Source organism: Mizuhopecten yessoensis, unplaced genomic scaffold, assembly GCF_002113885.1.
Source record: "Mizuhopecten yessoensis strain PY_sf001 unplaced genomic scaffold, ASM211388v2 scaffold10847, whole genome shotgun sequence".
Taxonomy (NCBI): domain Eukaryota; kingdom Metazoa; phylum Mollusca; class Bivalvia; order Pectinida; family Pectinidae; genus Mizuhopecten; species Mizuhopecten yessoensis.
The window spans coordinates 1,464,991-1,486,571 of NW_018408751.1; the positions used below are offsets into that span (position 1 = coordinate 1,464,991).

Here is a 21,581-nt window from a genome sequence, read left to right on the forward strand (position 1 = left end):
AACCTCCTCAGTGATGACATCACAGCTATAGAACCTCCTCAGTGATGACATCACAGCTATAGAACCTCCTCAGTGATGACATCACAGCTATACAACCTCCTCAGTGATGACATCACAGCTATAGAACCTCCTCAGTGATGACATCACAGCTATAGAACCTCCTCAGTGATGACATCACAGCTATAGAACCTCCTCAGTGATGACATCACAGCTATAGAACCTCCTCAGTGATGACATCACAGCTATAGAACCTCCTCAGTGATGACATCACAGCTATAGAACCTCCTCAGTGATGACATCACAGCTATAGAACCTCCTCAGTGATGACATCACAGCTATAGAACCTCCTCAGTGATGACATCACAGCTATAGAACCTCCTCAGTGATGACATCACAGCTATAGAACCTCCTCAGTGATGACATCACAGCTATAGAACCTCCTCAGTGATGACATCACAGCTATAGAACCTCCTCAGTGATGACATCACAGCTATAGAACCTCCTCAGTGATGACATCACAGCTATAGAACCTCCTCAGTGATGACATCACAGCTATAGAACCTCCTCAGTGATGACATCACAGCTATAGAACCTCCTCAGTGATGACATCACAGCTATAGAACCTCCTCAGTGATGACATCACAGCTATAGAACCTCCTCAGTGATGACATCACAGTTATAGAACCTCCTCAGTGATGACATCACAGCTATAGAACCTCCTCAGTGATGACATCACAGCTATAGAACCTCCTCAGTGATGACATCACAGCTATAGAACCTCCTCAGTGATGACATCACAGCTATAGAACCTCCTCAGTGATGACATCACAGCTATAGAACCTCCTCAGTGATGACATCACAGCTATAGAACCTCCTCAGTGATGACATCACAGCTATAGAACCTCCTCAGTGATGACATCACAGCTATAGAACCTCCTCAGTGATGACATCACAGCTATAGAACCTCCTCAGTGATGACATCACAGCTATAGAACCTCCTCAGTGATGACATCACAGCTATAGAACCTCCTCAGTGATGACATCACAGCTATAGAACCTCCTCAGTGATGACATCACAGCTATAGAACCTCCTCAGTGATGACATCACAGCTATAGAACCTCCTCAGTGATGACATCACAGCTATAGAACCTCCTCAGTGATGACATCACAGCTATAGAACCTCCTCAGTGATGACATCACAGCTATAGAACCTCCTCAGTGATGACATCACAGCTATAGAACCTCCTCAGTGATGACATCACAGCTATAGAACCTCCTCAGTGATGACATCACAGCTATAGAACCTCCTCAGTGATGACATCACAGCTATAGAACCTCCTCAGTGATGACATCACAGCTATAGAACCTCCTCAGTGATGACATCACAGCTATACAACCTCCTCAGTGATGACATCACAGCTATAGAACCTCCTCAGTGATGACATCACAGCTATAGAACCTCCTCAGTGATGACATCACAGCTATAGAACCTCCTCAGTGATGACATCACAGCTATAGAACCTCCTCAGTGATGACATCACAGCTATAGAACCTCCTCAGTGATGACATCACAGCTATAGAACCTCCTCAGTGATGACATCACAGCTATAGAACCTCCTCAGTGATGACATCACAGCTATAGAACCTCCTCAGTGATGACATCACAGCTATACAACCTCCTCAGTGATGACATCACAGCTATAGAACCTCCTCAGTGATGACATCACAGCTATACAACCTCCTCAGTGATGACATCACAGTTATAGAACCTCCTCAGTGATGACATCACAGCTATACAACCTCCTCAGTGATGACATCACAGTTTTAGAACCTCCTTAGTGATGACATCACAGCTATACAACCTCCTCATAGATGACATCACAGTTATAGAACTTCCTCAGTGATGACATCACAGCTATAGAACCTCATCAGTGATGACATCACAGCTATACAACCTCCTCAGTGATGATATCACAGCTATACAACCTCCTCAGTGATGACATCACAGCTATACAACCTCCTCATAGATGACATCACAGTTATAGAACTTCCTCAGTGATGACATCACAGCTATACAACCTCCTCAGTGATGACATCACAGCTATACAACCTCCTCAGAGATCACATCACAGTTATAGAACTTCCTCAGTGATGACATCACAGCTATACAACCTCCTCAGTGATGACATCACAGCTATAGAACCTAATCAGTGATGACATCACAGTTATAGAACCTCCTTAGTGATGACATCACAGCTATACAACCTCCTCAGAGATTACCCGACTTGATTACAACTGTCTTAGAGAGTTCCAGTGATTCAAACATATTTTACTGATATAATCGAATGGATTAGGCACAAGTTATAACATTTTATAGAAGCCTTCTCCTCAACTATAATATTACAATGCTAGTGATAGCGACATATGTCAATCAAATTAATTGTATGAAAACAAGGAACATAGAATAAAAAAAAGAGTTTTGAAGGACAGAAGAGATCATAGAGATAAGTAGAGTATATTTCGAATGATACAAAAGGTTCATTCAAAATATGAATATTTTTAAACTACTTAAACTTAAACTACTGCATGGCACGCACTAGCTACACATTCTTTTCACATCAGCTGCTCGTTTGTCCATATGATACACATCCCTTAGAATCCTTCCTCGAGTCATTCCTGTTCCTTCCAGTTAATATATCAAAGTGCCATGCAGCGGAGTTATTTCAATTTGAAAAAGAATGTATATATATATACAATTTGCTTAACCAGTAACACTATTAATATTCTAGAGACCTACAAAGCAGAATGAGGGGTTTAGGAGAGAAGAGAGTACAGATGAAGTGTCAACAGATGCCCTACAAGATTGTATGGTAACCTGATAATACACTGTAAGTCATACTTAAGACCGAGTTATCAAATTATTATATAGTGACACTTAAAGGTCAATATAAGGACATTAAGGCTTAAGTTTTTATAAAAATAGTTCAACCTGTATTATAGAATGTCAATCTCTCGAAATGACACGAAACTTCATTTATATACCTAGGTCATGCTGAGCTTAACTTCTCTTTTTTTAAATTGTGAAGAAGCATAGTGGCCTAAAATCAAGTAGGATTTTAAACCAAAATTCCGAGTACAAATGTTTCCAAATATAAGTTAGTATTTAAGTACAGTGTACTGCTCAAGAGACACGGTATAGTAAGTTTATTTTACAGTTTATAATGTATTGGCACAGCGGTATAATTTACACTTGTGTATTGACGCTGTACTACAGTCTGCAATTGTGAATTTGAATGTTTATTTTATCTTAGTGGTATATTTTGTAATTGTGAGTTGATGAGATGCTGTGATATATTTTATACTTGTGTGTTGATGGTGTGGTATATTTTGTGCTTGAATGTTTATTTTATCTTTGCGGTATATTTTGTACTTGTGTGTTGATGCTGTGGTATATTTTGTACTTGTGTGTTGATGTTGTGGTATATTTTGTACTTGTATGTTGATGCTGTGTTATATGTTGTTCTTGTGTGTTGATGCTGTGGTATATTTTGTACTTGTGTGTTGATGCTGTGGTATATTTTGTACTTGTGTGTTGATGCTGTGGTATATTTTGTACTTGTGTGTTGATGCTGTGGTATATTTTGTACTTGTGTGTTGATGCTGTGGTATATTTTGTACTTGTGTGTTGATGCTGTGGTATATTTTGTACTTGTGTGTTGATGCTGTGGTATATTTTGTACTTGTGTGTTGATGCTGTGGTATATTTTGTACTTGTGTGTTGATGCTGTGGTATATTTTGTACTTGTGTGTTGATGCTGTGGTATATTTTGTACTTGTGTGTTGATGCTGTGGTATATTTTGTACTTGTGTGTTGATGCTGTGGTATATTTTGTACTTGTGTGTTGATGCTGTGGTATATTTTGTACTTGTGTGTTGATGCTGTGGTATATTTTGTACTTGTGTGTTGATGCTGTGGTATATTTTGTACTTGTGTGTTGATGCTGTGGTATATTTTGTACTTGTGTGTTGATGCTGTGGTATATTTTGTACTTGTGTGTTGATGCTGTGGTATATTTTGTACTTGTGTGTTGATGCTGTGGTATATTTTGTACTTGTGTGTTGATGCTGTGGTATATTTTGTACTTGTGTGTTGATGCTGTGGTATATTTTGTACTTGTGTGTTGATGCTGTGGTATATTTTGTACTTGTGTGTTGATGCTGTGGTATATTTTGTACTTGTGTGTTGATGCTGTGGTATATTTTGTACTTGTGTGTTGATGCTGTGGTATATTTTGTACTTGTGTGTTGATGCTGTGGTATATTTTGTACTTGTGTGTTGATGCTGTGGTATATTTTGTACTTGTGTGTTGATGCTGTGGTATATTTTGTACTTGTGTGTTGATGCTGTGGTATATTTTGTACTTGTGTGTTGATGCTGTGGTATATTTTGTACTTGTGTGTTGATGCTGTGGTATATTTTGTACTTGTGTGTTGATGCTGTGGTATATTTTGTACTTGTGTGTTGATGCTGTGGTATATTTTGTACTTGTGTGTTGATGCTGTGGTATATTTTGTACTTGTGTGTTGATGCTGTGGTATATTTTGTACTTGTGTGTTGATGCTGTGGTATATTTTGTACTTGTGTGTTGATGCTGTGGTATATTTTGTACTTGTGTGTTGATGTTGTGGTATATTTTGTACTTGTGTGTTGATGCTGTGGTATATGTTGTGCTTGTGTGATGATGCTGTGGTATATTTTGTACTTGTGTGTTGATGATGTAGTATATGTTGTACTTGTGTGTTGATGCTGTGGTATAGTTGGTACTTGTGTTTTGATGCTGTGGTATATTTTGTACTTGTGTGTTGATTTTGTGGTATATTTCGTACTTGTGTGTTGATTTTGTGGTATATTTCGTACTTGTGTGTTGATTTTGTGGTATATTTCGTACTTGTGTGTTGATTTTGTGGTATATTCTGTACTTGTGTGTTGATGCTGTGGAATATTTTGTACTTGTGTGTTGATTTTGTGGTATATTCTGTACTTGTGTGTTGATGCTGTGGAATATTTTGTACTTGTGTGTTGATTTTGTGGTATATTTTGTACTTGTGTGTTGATGCTGTGGTATATTTTGTACTTGTGTGTTGATGCTGTGGTTTACTTTGTGCTTGTGTGATGATGCTGTGGTATATTTCGTACTTGTGTGTTGATTTTGTGGTATATTTTGTACTTGTGTGTTGATGCTGTGGTATATTTTGTACTTGTGTGTTGATAATGTGGTATATGTTGTGCTTGTGTGTTGATGCTGTGGTATATTTTGTACTTGTGTGTTGATGCTGTGGTATATTTTGTACTTGTGTGTTGATGCTGTGGTATATTTTGTACTTGTGTGTTGATGCTGTGGTATATTTTGTACTTGTGTGTTGATGCTGTGGTATATTTTGTACTTGTGTGTTGATGCTGTGGTATATTTTGTACTTGTGTGTTGATGCTGTGGTATATTTTGTACTTGTGTGTTGATGCTGTGGTATATTTTGTACTTGTGTGTTGATGCTGTGGTATATTTTGTACTTGTGTGTTGATGCTGTGGTATATTTTGTACTTGTGTGTTGATGCTGTGGTATATTTTGTACTTGTGTGTTGATGCTGTGGTATATTTTGTACTTGTGTGTTGATGCTGTGGTATATTTTGTACTTGTGTGTTGATGCTGTGGTATATTTTGTACTTGTGTGTTGATGCTGTGGTATATTTTGTACTTGTGTGTTGATGCTGTGGTATATTTTGTACTTGTGTGTTGATGCTGTGGTATATTTTGTACTTGTGTGTTGATGATGTGGTATATTTTGTACTTGTGTGTTGATGCTGTGGTATATTTTGTACTTGTGTGTTGATGCTGTGGAATATTTTGTACTTTTGTGTTGATGCTGTGGTATATTTTGTACTTTTGTGTTGATTTTGTGGTATATTTTGTACTTGTGTGTTGATGCTGTGGTATATGTTGTACTTGTGTGTTGATGCTGTGGTATATTTTGTACTTGTGTGTTGATTTTGTGGTATATTTTGTACTTGTGTGTTGATGATGTGGTATATTTTCTACTTGTGTGTTGATGCTGTGGAATATTTTGTACTTGTGTGTTGATGTTGTGGTATATTTTGTACTTGTGTGTTGATGATGTGGAATATTTTCTACTTGTGTGTTGATGCTGTGGAATATTTTGTACTTTGTGGTATATGTTGTTCTTGTGTGTTGATGCTGTGGTATATATTGTACTTGTGTGTTGATGCTGTGGAATATTTTGTACTTTGTGGTATATGTTGTTCTTGTGTGTTGATGCTGTGGTATATTTTGCACTTGTGTGTTGATGCTGTGGTATATTTTGTACTTGTGTGTTGATGTTGTGGTATATTTTGTACTTGTGTGTTGATAATGTGGTATATGTTGTACTTGTGTGTTGATGCTGTGGTATATTTTGCACTTGTGTGTTGATGCCGTGGTATATTTTGTACTTGTGTGTTGATGCTGTGATATATTATATATTTGTGTTGATGCTATGGTATATATTGTACTTGTGTGTTGATGCTGTGGTATATTTTGTACTTTTGTGTTGATGCTGTGGTATATGTTGTACTTGTGTGTTGATGCTATGGTATATTTTGTACTTGTGTGTTGATGCTGTGGTGTAAAATGGTGAAGTTAAACAGTTACGCGTCGCCACAGAGCTGGGCGTGTTTAGGTAATTAAGATATGGTGTTTAGGGGTGACGTAAGTTGGAAACCTTCTCTCCATTCTGAACTCGCAATTAGTCCAGTGTGTTAGCCCCCAAGGGCTTGGTCATTTCCGTATCGGAGAAGGCCGCCATTAATTACGTGGTCAGACTACACAGACCACCTTCCTCTGCACCAACGTCAATTATCTCCATTACATAGGTAAATCTAGATCTGGAGTCCGTCAATTGACGGAATAATCACACTCGAAAATTTAACACGTGACCCAGGAATCTAAATGACCAGCGTAATAGCTACAAAAAATAACTAGATTTGTATCAAATACAATTACATGTATGTATGATTAACAATGGAAAGAACGCACACATACATGTATTCAGTTTAAGAAATCAGAAACTTTACCGCTCTGTGTTAGTGCTTCTATATATATTGTCTTGTAGGTTATGTGTGATAAAATAGAAATAGCTGTGGAGTAATACTCTCTAAATCTTTAAACGATTATAGAAGGTAAAGAGTACCAGCGTAATGGGTTATGGCTTCGACAGGGAAAGAGATTTATTTTTTAATATATTTGCTGGCATCATCTCCTATGCACAAAAAATATCAATTAATTACACACAATACAACTTTGTGTAAGGTGATGTGAAATATCCATCGTAAATTAATATTTTTGCGCAGAAACGAGCATCTCTGTCACGGGAATGGAGGCACGATAGTCTAGTGGTATGACGCCGGGCTCGTGACCGAAGGGTTGCGAGTTCAAGTCACGTCCCGATACTGTGTTGTATCCTTGAGCAAGATACTTTACTATGCTTGTTCCAGTCTACTCAGCTGTAAATGAGTACGTGGTTGGGCAGTGCTAGAATGGTTGAATGCTAGCAGGGAGTTGAGAAAGATATTGGCTGGTTGTAAAGGCCCTATAACCACGGATAATAATTTGTGAACCGCTTTGAGAAGAACTAAGAACTAGGTTGTGATAAAGCGGTATATAGGAACCTTGAATTATTATTATTATTAATTTTATACCCGAACCTTTTGACCATAGACCAAGGAGCTTATCCACTACGTGTCCAGTCATGACGTATACTGCTGTTATACTTTTACTTCCACCTTAAATGAATAATTCAAAAGGATACCTGCAACAAAATGCATAGAAAAGAACAGTATCTTTAATTCCGATGTATATCTGGTGTGATATGAAGTAGATGTTTGTCTAAGTATGTTCGTTAGAACCTTGTGGTTTTCTCGTTCCTACCGGAGTTCTCGATGTAAGGACGTGTCATTACTTAGATTTACATGACGGGTGTTGTCGATGAAGCAGAAGACTCTTAACCTTCCGGAACACCTGGTCTTATTTTCTTTGTACATTTTCTTCTTGCTAGTATTTCCTTTGTTCATATTTTGCCCCAGTTTTATCATTCCTAAGTTTTAACTATTGTTCGATGATACCTCGTTATTCTCTTGTTGTGTGCGAACACCATTTGTTTTTGAAAATCATGTAGGATATGCATCATTTTTTATCAAACATATAATATGAATGTTAATTGGATACTGGAGATTATGTCCAAGCTAGTGGATAGATATACCTGTGAAATGTCATCTTTGTTTGCACTGCCATCAAACGTCATAGGCGGAAACTCAAACATCACATGGTCCTCCTCACTCCCATCGGAATCAGACGTCGTGCTGTAAGTAATAAATAATAATTAATAATAATTCGAGGTTCTTATATGCTGATTTACCACAACCTAGTTCGTAGTTCGTCTCAAAGCGGTTCACAAATTATCATCCGTGGTTATAGGGCCTTTGCAACCAGCCAATATCTTTCTCAACTCCCTAAGGAGCATACAGCCGGTGCTGCCATTTAGGCACTCACAGCTAGCTAGCATTCAACAGTTCTAGCGCTGCCCAACCACGTACTCATTTACAGCTGAGTAGACTGGAACAAGCGGAGTAAAGTATCTTGCTCAAGGATACAACAAAGTGCTGTGACGTTACTCGAACCCTTCGGTCACGAGCCCGGCGTCCTACCACTACACTATACAGTACCTCCTATACACTGTACATAGAGATCTTATTGATAGTTATAATAATACCGTTTACCTTTGAAGCATATATAGTTGTTAACCTTTGTATTATGGTCACCTGTGTAGTTCGTTTTTATGAATCTATGTACGTGTCCCTGTTGTGTTGTATATATTGACATAATGCTGATCCTTACCTGTGTATTATTGCTGGGTAACCCCCATCGGTCTCGATATCCTTTGTAGAACAGTAGTGAATGCTTCCCTGTAGTAGTATCTGCTTGGTCAAGAAATGATTGTCTGATACAATTGTATGAACTTGACGCAAATTCAATACTCCACTAAAATCTTCTACAACTGTATCGACTCTCACGAAATCTAATGGTACGTAACCCAAGTACACGCTTATGAACTATTATACATACTCAAAACACGTGTAGAATCTCTGATGTGAATTTTGTAGAATTTGCTATTGAATTTTATTCGGTTAAAAGAATTACGTCAAAAAACACCTGGTAATATCTACACAATAGACAAAGGATACTCCGATGTGGATTCCGGCAACTCCCATTCTAAAAAATACAAGTATACTGCATTGAGACAAATACGTGTTTTTTTTATTTACAATGCATTCTAATTTGTAACGACCAAGCTGGTAACGATATACTTAATCGACGACGATGGAAAGTATTGTGTGTTATCTACCGCATGGTGGTTTATTTGGTTGCTTATTTGAGCCCCTACATAACCAGCGTCCCCTTGTGTCCTCTTGTGAGGTAACACTGGAGACCAAATATGATCCGCAAGACCTCATTAATTAGTACCATCTATTTTAAACCTGTATACCATTTCCCAAAACTGCAATATTTTACCAATTTTCTTTGTGTCGATTGGTCGTTAAGACTGAACAATAAATACACATTTGAGAGAACATCCTATGCATATAATTTACCTGGCTAGGGTCCAGGGAAGCGAGTGTAGAATGAAGACACGTGATTGGTTGTAGTATAAGACGCCTGTGACGTAAAATCCCTCAGACAAGATGGCGACAAAGTGAAGGAAGACCCGGATGTAGGTGTATGAATACGGTCGATACTACTAAATAGAAAGTAATACAAATATAGATCATTTTCAGGATCAAACAACTAACTTAGCCAATCCCTATCAGCAAGTGTTCCATACACAGTTAACTTAGCCAATCTTAGCCAATCAGCAGGTGTTTCATACACAACTAACTTAGCCAATCAGCAAGTGTGTCATACACAACTAACTTAGCCAATCAGCAAGCGTTTCGTACACAATTAACTTAACCAATCTGCAAGTGTTTCATACACAACTAACTTAGCCAATCAGCAAGTGTGTCATACACAACTAACTTAGCAAATCAGCAAGCGTTTCGTACACAATTAGCTTAACCAATCAGCAAGTGTTTCATACACAACTAACTTAGCCAATAAGCAAGTGTGTCATACACAACTAACTTAGCAAATCAGCAAGCGTTTCGTACACAATTAACTTAACCAATCAGCAAGTGTTTCATACACAACTACCTTAGCCAATAAGCAAGTGTGTCATACACAACTAACTTAGCCAATCAGCAAGTGTGTCATACACAATGAACTTAGCCAATCAGCAAGTGTTTCACAATCAACTAACTTAGTCGATCAGTAAGTGTTTCGTACACTACTAACTTAGCCAATCAGCAAGTGTTTCACACACAACTAACTTAGCCAATCAGCAAGTGTGTCATACACAACTAACTTAGCCAATTAGCAAGTGTTTCACACACAACTAACTTAGCCAATCAGCAAATGTTTCACACAAAACTAACTTAGCCAATCAGCAAGTGTTTCATACGCAACTAACTAAGCCAATCAGCAAGTGTTTCATACACAACTAACTAAGCCAATCAGCAAGTGTTTCATACACAACTAACTTAGCTAATCAACAAGTGTGTCATAAACAACTACATATAACTTAGCAAATCAGCAAGCGTTTCGTACACAATTAACTTAACCAATCAGCAAGTGTTTCACACACAACTAACTTAGCCAAGCAGCAAATGTTTCACACAAAACTAACTTAGCCAATCAGCAAGGGTTTCATACACAACTAACTTAGCCAATCAGCAAGTGTTTCCTACACAACTAACTTAGCCAATCTTAGCCAATCTGCAAGTGTTTCATACACAACTAACTTAGCTAATCAACAAGTGTGTCATACACAACTACATATAACTTAGCAAATCAGCAAGCGTTTCGTACACAATTAACTTAACCAATCAGCAAGTGTTTCACACACAACTAACTTAGCCAATCAGCAAGTGTTTCACACACAACTAACTTAGCCAATCAGCAAGTGTTTCATACACAACTAACTTAGCCAATCAGCAAGTGTTTCACACACAACTAACTTAGCCAATCAGCAAGTGTTTCATACACAACTAACTTAGCCAATCAGCAAGTGTTTCACACACAACTAACTTAGCCAATCAGCAAGTGTTTCATACACAACTAACTTAGCCAATCAGCAAGTGTTTCACACACAACTAACTTAGCCAATCAGCAAGTGTTTCATACACAACTAACTTAGCCAATCAGCAAGTGTTTCACACACAACTAACTTAGCCAATCAGCAAGTGTTTCATACACAACTAACTTAGCCAATCAGCAAGTGTTTCACACACAACTAACTTAGCCAATCAGCAAGTGTTTCATACACAACTAACTTAGCCAATCAGCAAGTGTTTCACACACAACTAACTTAGCCAATCAGCAAGTGTTTCATACACAACTAACTTAGCCAATCAGCAAGTGTTTCACACACAACTAACTTAGCCAATCAGCAAGTGTTTCATACACAACTAACTTAGCCAATCAGCAAGTGTTTCACACACAACTAACTTAGCCAATCAGCAAGTGTTTCATACACAACTAACTTAGCCAATCAGCAAGTGTTTCACACACAACTAACTTAGCCAATCAGCAAGTGTTTCATACACAACTAACTTAGCCAATCAGCAAGTGTTTCACACACAACTAACTTAGCCAATCAGCAAGTGTTTCATACACAACTAACTTAGCCAATCAGCAAGTGTTTCACACACAACTAACTTAGCCAATCAGCAAGTGTTTCATACACAACTAACTTAGCCAATCAGCAAGTGTTTCACACACAACTAACTTAGCCAATCAGCAAGTGTTTCATACACAACTAACTTAGCCAATCAGCAAGTGTTTCACACACAACTAACTTAGCCAATCAGCAAGTGTTTCACACACAACTAACTTAGCCAATCAGCAAGTGTTTCATACACAACTAACTTAGCCAATCAGCAAGTGTTTCACACACAACTAACTTAGCCAATCAGCAAGTGTTTCATACACAACTAACTTAGCCAATCAGCAAGTGTTTCACACACAACTAACTTAGCCAATCAGCAAGTGTTTCATACACAACTAACTTAGCCAATCAGCAAGTGTTTCACACACAACTAACTTAGCCAATCAGCAAGTGTTTCATACACAACTAACTTAGCCAATCAGCAAGTGTTTCACACACAACTAACTTAGCCAATCAGCAAGTGTTTCATACACAACTAACTTAGCCAATCAGCAAGTGTTTCACACACAACTAACTTAGCCAATCAGCAAGTGTTTCATACACAACTAACTTAGCCAATCAGCAAGTGTTTCACACACAACTAACTTAGCCAATCAGCAAGTGTTTCATACACAACTAACTTAGCCAATCAGCAAGTGTTTCACACACAACTAACTTAGCCAATCAGCAAGTGTTTCATACACAACTAACTTAGCCAATCAGCAAGTGTTTCACACACAACTAACTTAGCCAATCAGCAAGTGTTTCATACACAACTAACTTAGCCAATCAGCAAGTGTTTCACACACAACTAACTTAGCCAATCAGCAAGTGTTTCATACACAACTAACTTAGCCAATCAGCAAGTGTTTCACACACAACTAACTTAGCCAATCAGCAAGTGTTTCATACACAACTAACTTAGCCAATCAGCAAGTGTTTCACACACAACTAACTTAGCCAATCAGCAAGTGTTTCATACACAACTAACTTAGCCAATCAGCAAGTGTTTCACACACAACTAACTTAGCCAATCAGCAAGTGTTTCATACACAACTAACTTAGCCAATCAGCAAGTGTTTCACACACAACTAACTTAGCCAATCAGCAAGTGTTTCATACACAACTAACTTAGCCAATCAGCAAGTGTTTCACACACAACTAACTTAGCCAATCAGCAAGTGTTTCATACACAACTAACTTAGCCAATCAGCAAGTGTTTCATACACAACTAACTTAGCCAATCAGCAAGTGTTTCACACACAACTAACTTAGCCAATCAGCAAGTGTGTCATACACAACTAACTTAGCCAATCAGCAAGTGTTTCACAAACAACTAACTTAGCCAATTAGCAAGTGTTTCACACAAAACTAACTTAGCCAATCAGCAAGTGTTTCATACACAACTAACTTAGCCAATCAGCAAGCGTTTCATACGATTATAGTCCCGACCTAAAATGTGTTCCGGTTTAATACAGTGCCTCTGAGTAATCTTAATGGGTAATTGTTGACATGTCTTACATTGAATGAAATCTACAGATATTAAACATTAAAAAATGTATACTCTTGGTTAATTTTGATATGTGATGGCGGATTGATTTGTGGTCTAAACTCAGGGGGTGTTCCCGTCCCACTTCACCGGTTTGGTTAATAAATTCCGGTTGTCAAAAGCAGACGTCTGTAGCGCTCTTATATGCCATTAAACCCGCCAAAATGCCTTTTGAAACCTTTGTCAGGTATGAATCTATGAATCTAGGCAGTTGTCACTAGTGTTGAGCTTCAAATAGAAAAGCTATTAGCTAAAAAGCTTAGAAATAGCATATAGTAAATGATTTAGCTGTGTGAGTCCTGATTTTTTACTGTATTAATTATTTTTAACATCTAAAAAGTACATCATGTAAATATATCAGTAATTATATACAAATGTTTACATAATTACTGTGGGAGGAAACCGGAGTACCCGGAGAAAACCCAAGTGGGCAGGCAGGTGACCCCATACTTTTTCATATCCGATAGGAGAATCGAACCCCGGCCGCCTTGGTGAAAGAAAAGTGCGTTATCCACTGCGCTACCCGACCACCCAAAGTTGATGTGGCTGACCGTATCATCAGCCGCTGTTATAGCATGTACACATTGTAGTTGAGGTAGATGTCGAAATTCTTTATAACTTTAAGAGTACCACTTATCATACAACAAAATATGTAATCTTAACTATACCAGAGGTTCATATTAGCATTATGAAGTTTGCCTTTTAAGTTTTCTTTTCCATTTTTTTTTATCATTTTTGCCAATTATTTGTACAGTGTGTTGAGCTATCCAGTCTAAAAAGAATACAGATGACACTAAATTTTACTGACTTACAAATTGTATGACCTCTCTGAATTTCGTCAGCCACGTAAGTCCGGCCGAGAGAGCTCCGAGACAATAACCCGTCAAGACATACAGACGGAGGGGCTATAAAGAGAATGCAGGAGGGTTATAATACTCTATCATGCTCAACGGTGTAAGATAGGGATATTGCACCCTCTGAATTTTCAAATTGCTGCAAACCCTCGAGCCTCAGGTTTTGCACCAATTTGAAAATCCCGAGGGTAACATCTTCCTATCATACACCCCAACAGATGAAAAAATGTTTTTTTCTCATTCCAGTCACTAAAACTATCCCAGAACCCCTGAATGCGTCGCATTTTCCGCTACATTAGATGTTCCAACTTCGTGACGTCATGTCATAATTGTCTCATTGTGACGTCACGCACATAAAGTGCAATTTAAGATAGAAAAGCTTCCAGTCCTTTCTTATCTCAGAGATGAAAGAAATGTTTTTCTACACTCTCAAACATGCAAGATTTACACGTGCCCCATGAGGATCTAATCTTTGCAGTACTCAAATGTTTGGGTCAACGGGAGAAGTATTTTGATATATCAATACGTGGCTATTAAATAAATGAAGAACAATGTTTGCAGAAAATATAGCAATTGTAGATTTGTAAAAATGACAATATCATACCCACCAACCCACACGTGTTCATCTAAAATCGCAGTGATTGTACGGGTGCGTTGCACGTAGCTATTTATTTCATGAAGGCTTTGGTGCAATTTCCGAGGGTTTTGCCAAATTTTGTAATCCCGAGGTTGGAATTTCCCTATCCTGCACTATTGAGAAAAAAGGAGTATTTTTCTCTCATTCCAACTACCAGAATAAGCTCAGAAACCATGAAAATGCGTTTGGACTGGCTACCATTTTGAAAATATCAATTTTCCCCTGATATTTATTAAACGAAAACGAACCTAAAACCCGTCAAAACAGCTGCTCTTCTAGTAAAGTTGTTAACTGTCCGCTTCTCATTTGCATATGAAGCCCGGATGGCAATTGTTAGTGACTTCAATGACCCTGACTGACCCCAAAACGTCATAAAATGACGTCACGAACAATAGCGTGACCCCGAAAGGTCACCATAATTCCCACGCAAGTCTGCGCGTGAAAGCGATCTAGACCCGTGGGTCGGATAGAATTTTCCAGCACCGCCAGAAATGCGGTATCGTGGTCTAGTATGCAAGAAATACATTTCTTACCCCCCTCTCTTACCCTGCACAGCTCTATCTTACACACACGGAAATGAGAGAATATATCATTCATGCATACAATAAACTGTAGACCGCTTGCTCGCGGAAGTTCTTAATTGTCAAGGGGAGTAACTCGTGCGTCTCGTCTGATCTCTCAAATACAACAGATGTCGTTTGGACTGGTACAAGAGGCGAACAAGGAATAATGATTGACGATTTGCTCCTACACACAACGTTCCGCTACAGTATAACTGTTGCTTTGCTGCTATAGAACATACAATGTCGTGGTTAACTATTCAGTCTTACAAAAATACAGCTAACACCAATGGTATGCAAGACACAAACTCCATTTCCTATGAGGGGTACTGAGGAGAACATTCATTAGGATATAACCTTGAGCTGTGACCCTCTGTACGTATCCGGTATCAGGTCAATATTTGGGATTGATATGACCTCTGGTATAAAATTCAGTAGCTCCAGTACATCTTACAACGTACCGAGATAGTATTGTGACGCTGATCAAATGACATTGAGGTCGTTGCCAATGTACTTATCTCCGTGTTACATATTGACAGGTATCCATGGTACAAGTAAAAAAATAAATTTTGAAGTCAATGGAAAAAGGTTGAAAAAAGCAGCACCCAGTCTTTGATTTCAAATCGCTGAACATTCATCCCTGGGAGTCCGGGAGTTCGTTTTATAGGGATGGTGGAACCAGTTCAAAACAAATACTCTGAGAAAGGCCGTTCATGAACTGATTGGCTAATTTTTTTGGATTTCGTTTGAATAATTCCATATTTAAAATATAATAATCAAGTAAGTCATACATTTACCGAATATTCGAAGACTTATTTTTAATTCAAAGCAATGAAGTAAGCGAGGTACATGTACATGGAAGTACAGTAGTTTTACTTAGGGTGCGGGCCTAAAGGAAAACATGTCCGTCAAAGATTGGGCAGGCAAATTTGTGTTTAATTATGCTAGACTACTTTCTTATATGTCGAGTTTTAATTTAAGACCCGATGCTTCATAAATATTCAAGCAGCTTGTCTTAAAGTAAAGCTTGACATCTAAGCAACCATATTAAACTTAACCTGTTAACAGTTCTTGAATACTGCCTCATTTCCAATTTCAAGTTTCAGACTCCTTTGCATTTATTTAAGGATTAAACGGCATTTTTTTTCAATATCATGCTGGTATGAACCGACTTGCGCTCATAATGACATGAACATTAAGAAAATTCCGTTTGATCCTTATATAGACATTCTAAATTTTAAAGTAATTTTTAACCTTAATACAGATATTTCCTCATATTTTCGATATTGATTCGTTTATATCGTACGTGCAAACCAGATTCATTGGACAGCATAACGTCATTAAAATGTTTGCTCTTAACGGTAGTTTCATGTTATTAGAAGCGGGATCAGAAGCTTCAAAATGACGCCGATCCAATTGCGTTCATAGCCCTATGGACGCAATTTCTTTTGGTAATGCTTATAGAGAAACTTGCAATAGAAATGTTAATATACCGTGGTGAAAATTTATATAAATTTATCTAATGTACATTTTGTCTCTTGTATGTCGTGAGAAAGGACTGGTGCTCCAATCATTCGACTTCATTTTGTCCACGCTGTCGACATCGTCTAGTGTTCTAGTACATATTGTACAAAACGTTAAAGCTTTCACGCAGTTTAACATGTAATATCATCAACACTGATGTCACCACAGACAGCAGCAGATCAAATAGCCATCCGTCAGCCACGTGGACAGTCGCCTGTAGATATCTGATTATAATCCCACGTATAGGACATGTCTAACACTTGTTAAGCTCTTCCCTTATTTTTATTCAAGATAAAGAGATAAACGAGTTCACGGTTCACTCTCCCCCGCATACGTTCACACAGTACAGTAAAATATCGTTAGTCCGGTATGTACAGGTAAACCATGATAACCCGGTGTGTACAGGTAAATATCGCTAATCCGGTATATACAGATAAAACTTGATAACCCGGTGTGTACAGGTAAATATCGCTAATCCGGTATGTACAGATAAACCATGATAACCCGGTGTGTACAGGTAAATATTGCTAATCCGGTATGTACAGATAAACCTTGATAGCCCGATGTGTACAGGTAAATATCGCTAAACCGGAGTCAAGTGTACAAGTAAACCTTGATAACCCGGTGTGTACCGGTAAATATCTTTTAGTCCTGAGTGCACAGAAAAACCTTGATATCCCGTTATGTACCGGTTACTATCGCTAGTCCAAAATGTACAGGTAAACCTTGATAACCCGGTATGTACCGATTACTATCGCTAGTCCGGAGTGTACAGGAAAACCTTGATAACCCGTTATGTACCGGTTAATATCACTAGTCCGGAGTGTACGGGTAAACCTTGATAACCCGGTATGTACCGGTACATATCGCTAGTCCGGAGTGTACATGTAAACCTTTCTAGCCAATGGTACCGATTACTATCGCTAGTCCGAATTGTACAGATAAACCTTGATAATGCAGTATGTACCGGTAATTATTGTTAGTCCTGAGTGTACAGAAAAACCTTAATAACCGGGTATGTACCGGTTACTATCGCTAGTCCGAAGTGTACAGGTAAACCTTGATAAACCGGTGTGTACCCGTTACTATCGCTAGTCCGGGGGGTACAGGAAAACCTTGATAACCCGGTATGTAGCGGTTACTATCGCTAGTCCGAAGTGTACAGGTAAACCTTGATAACCCGGTGTGTACCGGTTACTATCGCTAGTCCGGAGTGTACAGGTAAACCTTGATAATCCAGTGTGTACCGGTAAATATTGCTAGTCCGAAGTGAACAGGTAAACAGTGAAAATGTCGCTAGTCCGGAGAGTACAGGTAACCTTGATAGCCCAATGTGTATAGGTAAATATCGCTAGTTCAGAGTTTACAGGTAAACACCTTGATGACTCGGTGTGTACATGGAAATATTGATACCCCTGTGTGTACCGGTGTATATCGCTAGTCCGAATTGTACAGGTAAACCTTGAAAATGCAGTATGTACCGGTAAATATTGTTAGTCCTGAGTGTACAGAAAAACCTTAATAACCCAGTGTATTGGTTACTATCGCTAGTCCGAAGAGTACAAGTAAACCTTGATAACCCAGTGTGTACCGGTAAATATGGCTAGTCCGAATTGAACAGGTAAACCTTGATAACCCGGTGTGTACCGGTAAATACCGCTAGACCGGAGTGTTCAGGTCAACCTTGATAACCCGGTATGTACCAGTTACTATCGCTAGTCCTAATTGTACAGGTAAACCTTGATAACCCAGTGTGTACCGGTAAATATTGCTAGTCCGAATTGTACAGGTAAACCTTGATAACCCAGTGTGTACCGGTAAATATCGCTAGTCCGAAATGTACAGAAAAACCATGATAGCCCAGTGTGTACCGGTAAATATCGCTAGTCCGATGTGTACAGGTAAACCTTGATAGCCCGGTGTGTACCGGTAAATATCGCTAGACCGGAGTGTTCAGGTAAACCTTTATAGCCCGGTGTGAACCGGTAAATATCGCCAGACCAGACTGTTCAGGTAAACCTTGATAACCCGGGTGTACCGGTAAATATCGCTAGTCCGGAGTGTTCAGGTAAACCTTGATAATCCAGTGTGTACGGAGTATAATAGGAGAATGTCGCAGGTTCAGACTATATTAGAGAACTTGTTCATTTATGTTGTCATTTGTTTACCCGCTGCAGATAAATGTATTATCAAATTATATTAACTTAGTCCTTTTTAAGTATATACCTGTGAGTGAATATTTCCTCCGTTGCTAGGCGTGTCGTGTCGTTTTACGGCTGACTTGTACCACGGCGTCTGTAGCATGGTAACAGTAACCAAGGAAACAGCGGAGAGAATGGACATGGCCGCGGTACACGAGGACTGTGTCATACAACAGTGTCGTAAACATTTGCAGTTGAACGTTGTCTCACCCATATCTGAAAAAACACGTTAACCATACCTCTTAAACATTAACCATTAAAAGATATTAGTGGTAATCTATTGCATAATGTTCCCCATTATGAAAAGCAATGTAAAAATATTAAACTGTTTCATGCCCACAGTGGCGGATCCAGAGACCTATCGGCCTCCTTTGAGCCTCAAACGACCAACTAGCCAGTTTATAGTCGCACAAGGGAGACCAAAAGGTCACCATCCTGTGTAAAGAGGGTATTAACGTTAAACAGAAACTAGCGCAAATCGCATTGAACAGAAAATGGGTCAATGTGCCACATTTCAGCCCCCCAATTGACAAGGTCTACAATTAACTTTATTGTTGAATGCATTTTCAGTATGTCTCATAGTTAGGTCCCCATTTTCCCCCCCAAGATATTTAGATATTCGATAAAAGAATGGACATGAGTGGCTTTCCAGGCTAAATTGCCGAATGGAAATACATTGTACCTATTTAGAATGAATATAGACGTTGGTACCTTAAATATAACTTAAATTTGATACACGTTCCGTGTTCAATTCTCATTATAAACAATATTTGGCTAGCCAACCTCTTATAATTTGTGTTGCTCTACTTCGTCCGCTTTGTGGCTGAGGCGCGTGTTCTATTATTAATGTCGATTACTGTTCTTCCACTGTCGGATCATTCTGCTGGAATATTGTGAGTTTGTCCTTACCCTTATCGCTACGACGAGTCCTTCTACTCGACAACATGGCCGGTACGATGGCGAGGAAATGAACACTGGCTGATGTAAGGGCGTAATACGTCTGAAACACAAACACGTCGTACTATGTCAGCTTAACCACATCAATACTAGATCTCAGTTAACAGAAGCGTTCAATCTCGGGCGTTCATTAATATCAGGTGTTTCAGGTATATTACCGGTTATCTTCTATTATGATTTCCTATCACATCTCTTTGGAATCAAATCGTAGGCATTTCTTCATTCCGACCCCACCATATACCAAGTTAACATTGTTAGTATCTAAACGAGTTTTATTTTACGTTTTAAACAGTCTAAGATATTTATCCTACATAATCAATAAAGTTTACATTAATTAAAACATTATATTGTAGTATAACATTGTAGTATAGCATTGAGTGATTACATTGCAGTATAACATTGTAGTTGAACGTTGTATAATACTGTAATATAACATTGTAGTATATCATTTAGTATAATACTGTAATATAACATTGTATAACATTGCATTATAACACTGTAGTGTAACATTGTAATAAAACATTGTATGATAATATTTCGGTACAGTATTGTAGTATTACTTTGTATTATAACATTGTATTATAAAACTGTAGTGTAACATTGTATTATGACATTGTATTATGACATTGTATTATAACATTGTATCATAACATTGTATTATAACATTGTATTATAACACTGTAGTGTAACACTGTAGTAAAACATTGTATGATAATATTTCGGTACAATATTGTAGTATTACATTGTATTATAACATTGTATTATAACATTGTATTATAAAACTGTAGTGTAACATTGTATTATGACATTGTATTATGACATTGTATTATAACATTGTATGCTAATATTTCGGTACAATATTGTAGTATTACATTGTACTGTAACACTGTACTATATATACCTGTAAGGGTAATTGATGCGTCATAATACAACCGAACAAACTGAGAACATCAGCTACCCAATGAAATACGACGATGCAGGTCACGTGACTTGTACCTGTTTTACTGGCTTTACCGTCCGGCTGACAATATATCAAATACAGACTGAAATAGAAGAAATACAATTTGTTGTAAGATACGAGATATAGCTGGTAGGCGCGGGTTCGAATCAAGAATCAAGGCGTCAGGGAAGGTGTATTTGAGACTTAACTATTATTACAGTGCTACTCAAATAATTTGTCGAGTTCACTGGACAAAGGGAAGCAACTTGTAGTGACAACAGTGAAATATTTCATTAACAGCGTAGCTAGGTAGCATGAAAATCACATCTGCTAAAATGCATGCAAAAAAGATTCCAGAAGAAAATATGAGTAATGAACAGCCCCGAGTGACGGACGTACCCGAATAACACGGACGTGCCCGAGTGACGAAAGTACCCGGATGGTGAACGTAAATGAACGACCTCGAGAGGCTAGATTCAGTTCACATTTTATTATGCAAATCACATT

General features: G+C 38.2%; 1 protein-coding gene across 4 annotated transcripts in view; it reads right to left on the reverse strand.

Annotated features, from left to right (window-relative positions):
- LOC110462967 overlaps nucleotides 1-21,581 on the reverse strand; it is a 49,845-nt gene that overhangs the window by 16,259 nt on the left and 12,005 nt on the right. For 3 of the 4 annotated variants that reach the window (XM_021517255.1, XM_021517254.1, XM_021517257.1), the window contains 8 exons: nucleotides 21,036-21,177; nucleotides 20,087-20,177; nucleotides 19,203-19,393; nucleotides 14,214-14,306; nucleotides 9,703-9,845; nucleotides 9,295-9,322; nucleotides 8,948-9,027; nucleotides 8,313-8,412 (listed from right to left, as the gene is read on the reverse strand). In XM_021517255.1, the coding sequence (XP_021372930.1) occupies nucleotides 8,313-8,412; nucleotides 8,948-9,027; nucleotides 9,295-9,322; nucleotides 9,703-9,845; nucleotides 14,214-14,306; nucleotides 19,203-19,393; nucleotides 20,087-20,177; nucleotides 21,036-21,177 (868 nt within the window). The remainder of the gene's footprint in view (nucleotides 1-8,312; nucleotides 8,413-8,947; nucleotides 9,028-9,294; nucleotides 9,323-9,702; nucleotides 9,846-14,213; nucleotides 14,307-19,202; nucleotides 19,394-20,086; nucleotides 20,178-21,035; nucleotides 21,178-21,581) is intronic. The other variant, XM_021517256.1, reaches the window with a different exon arrangement.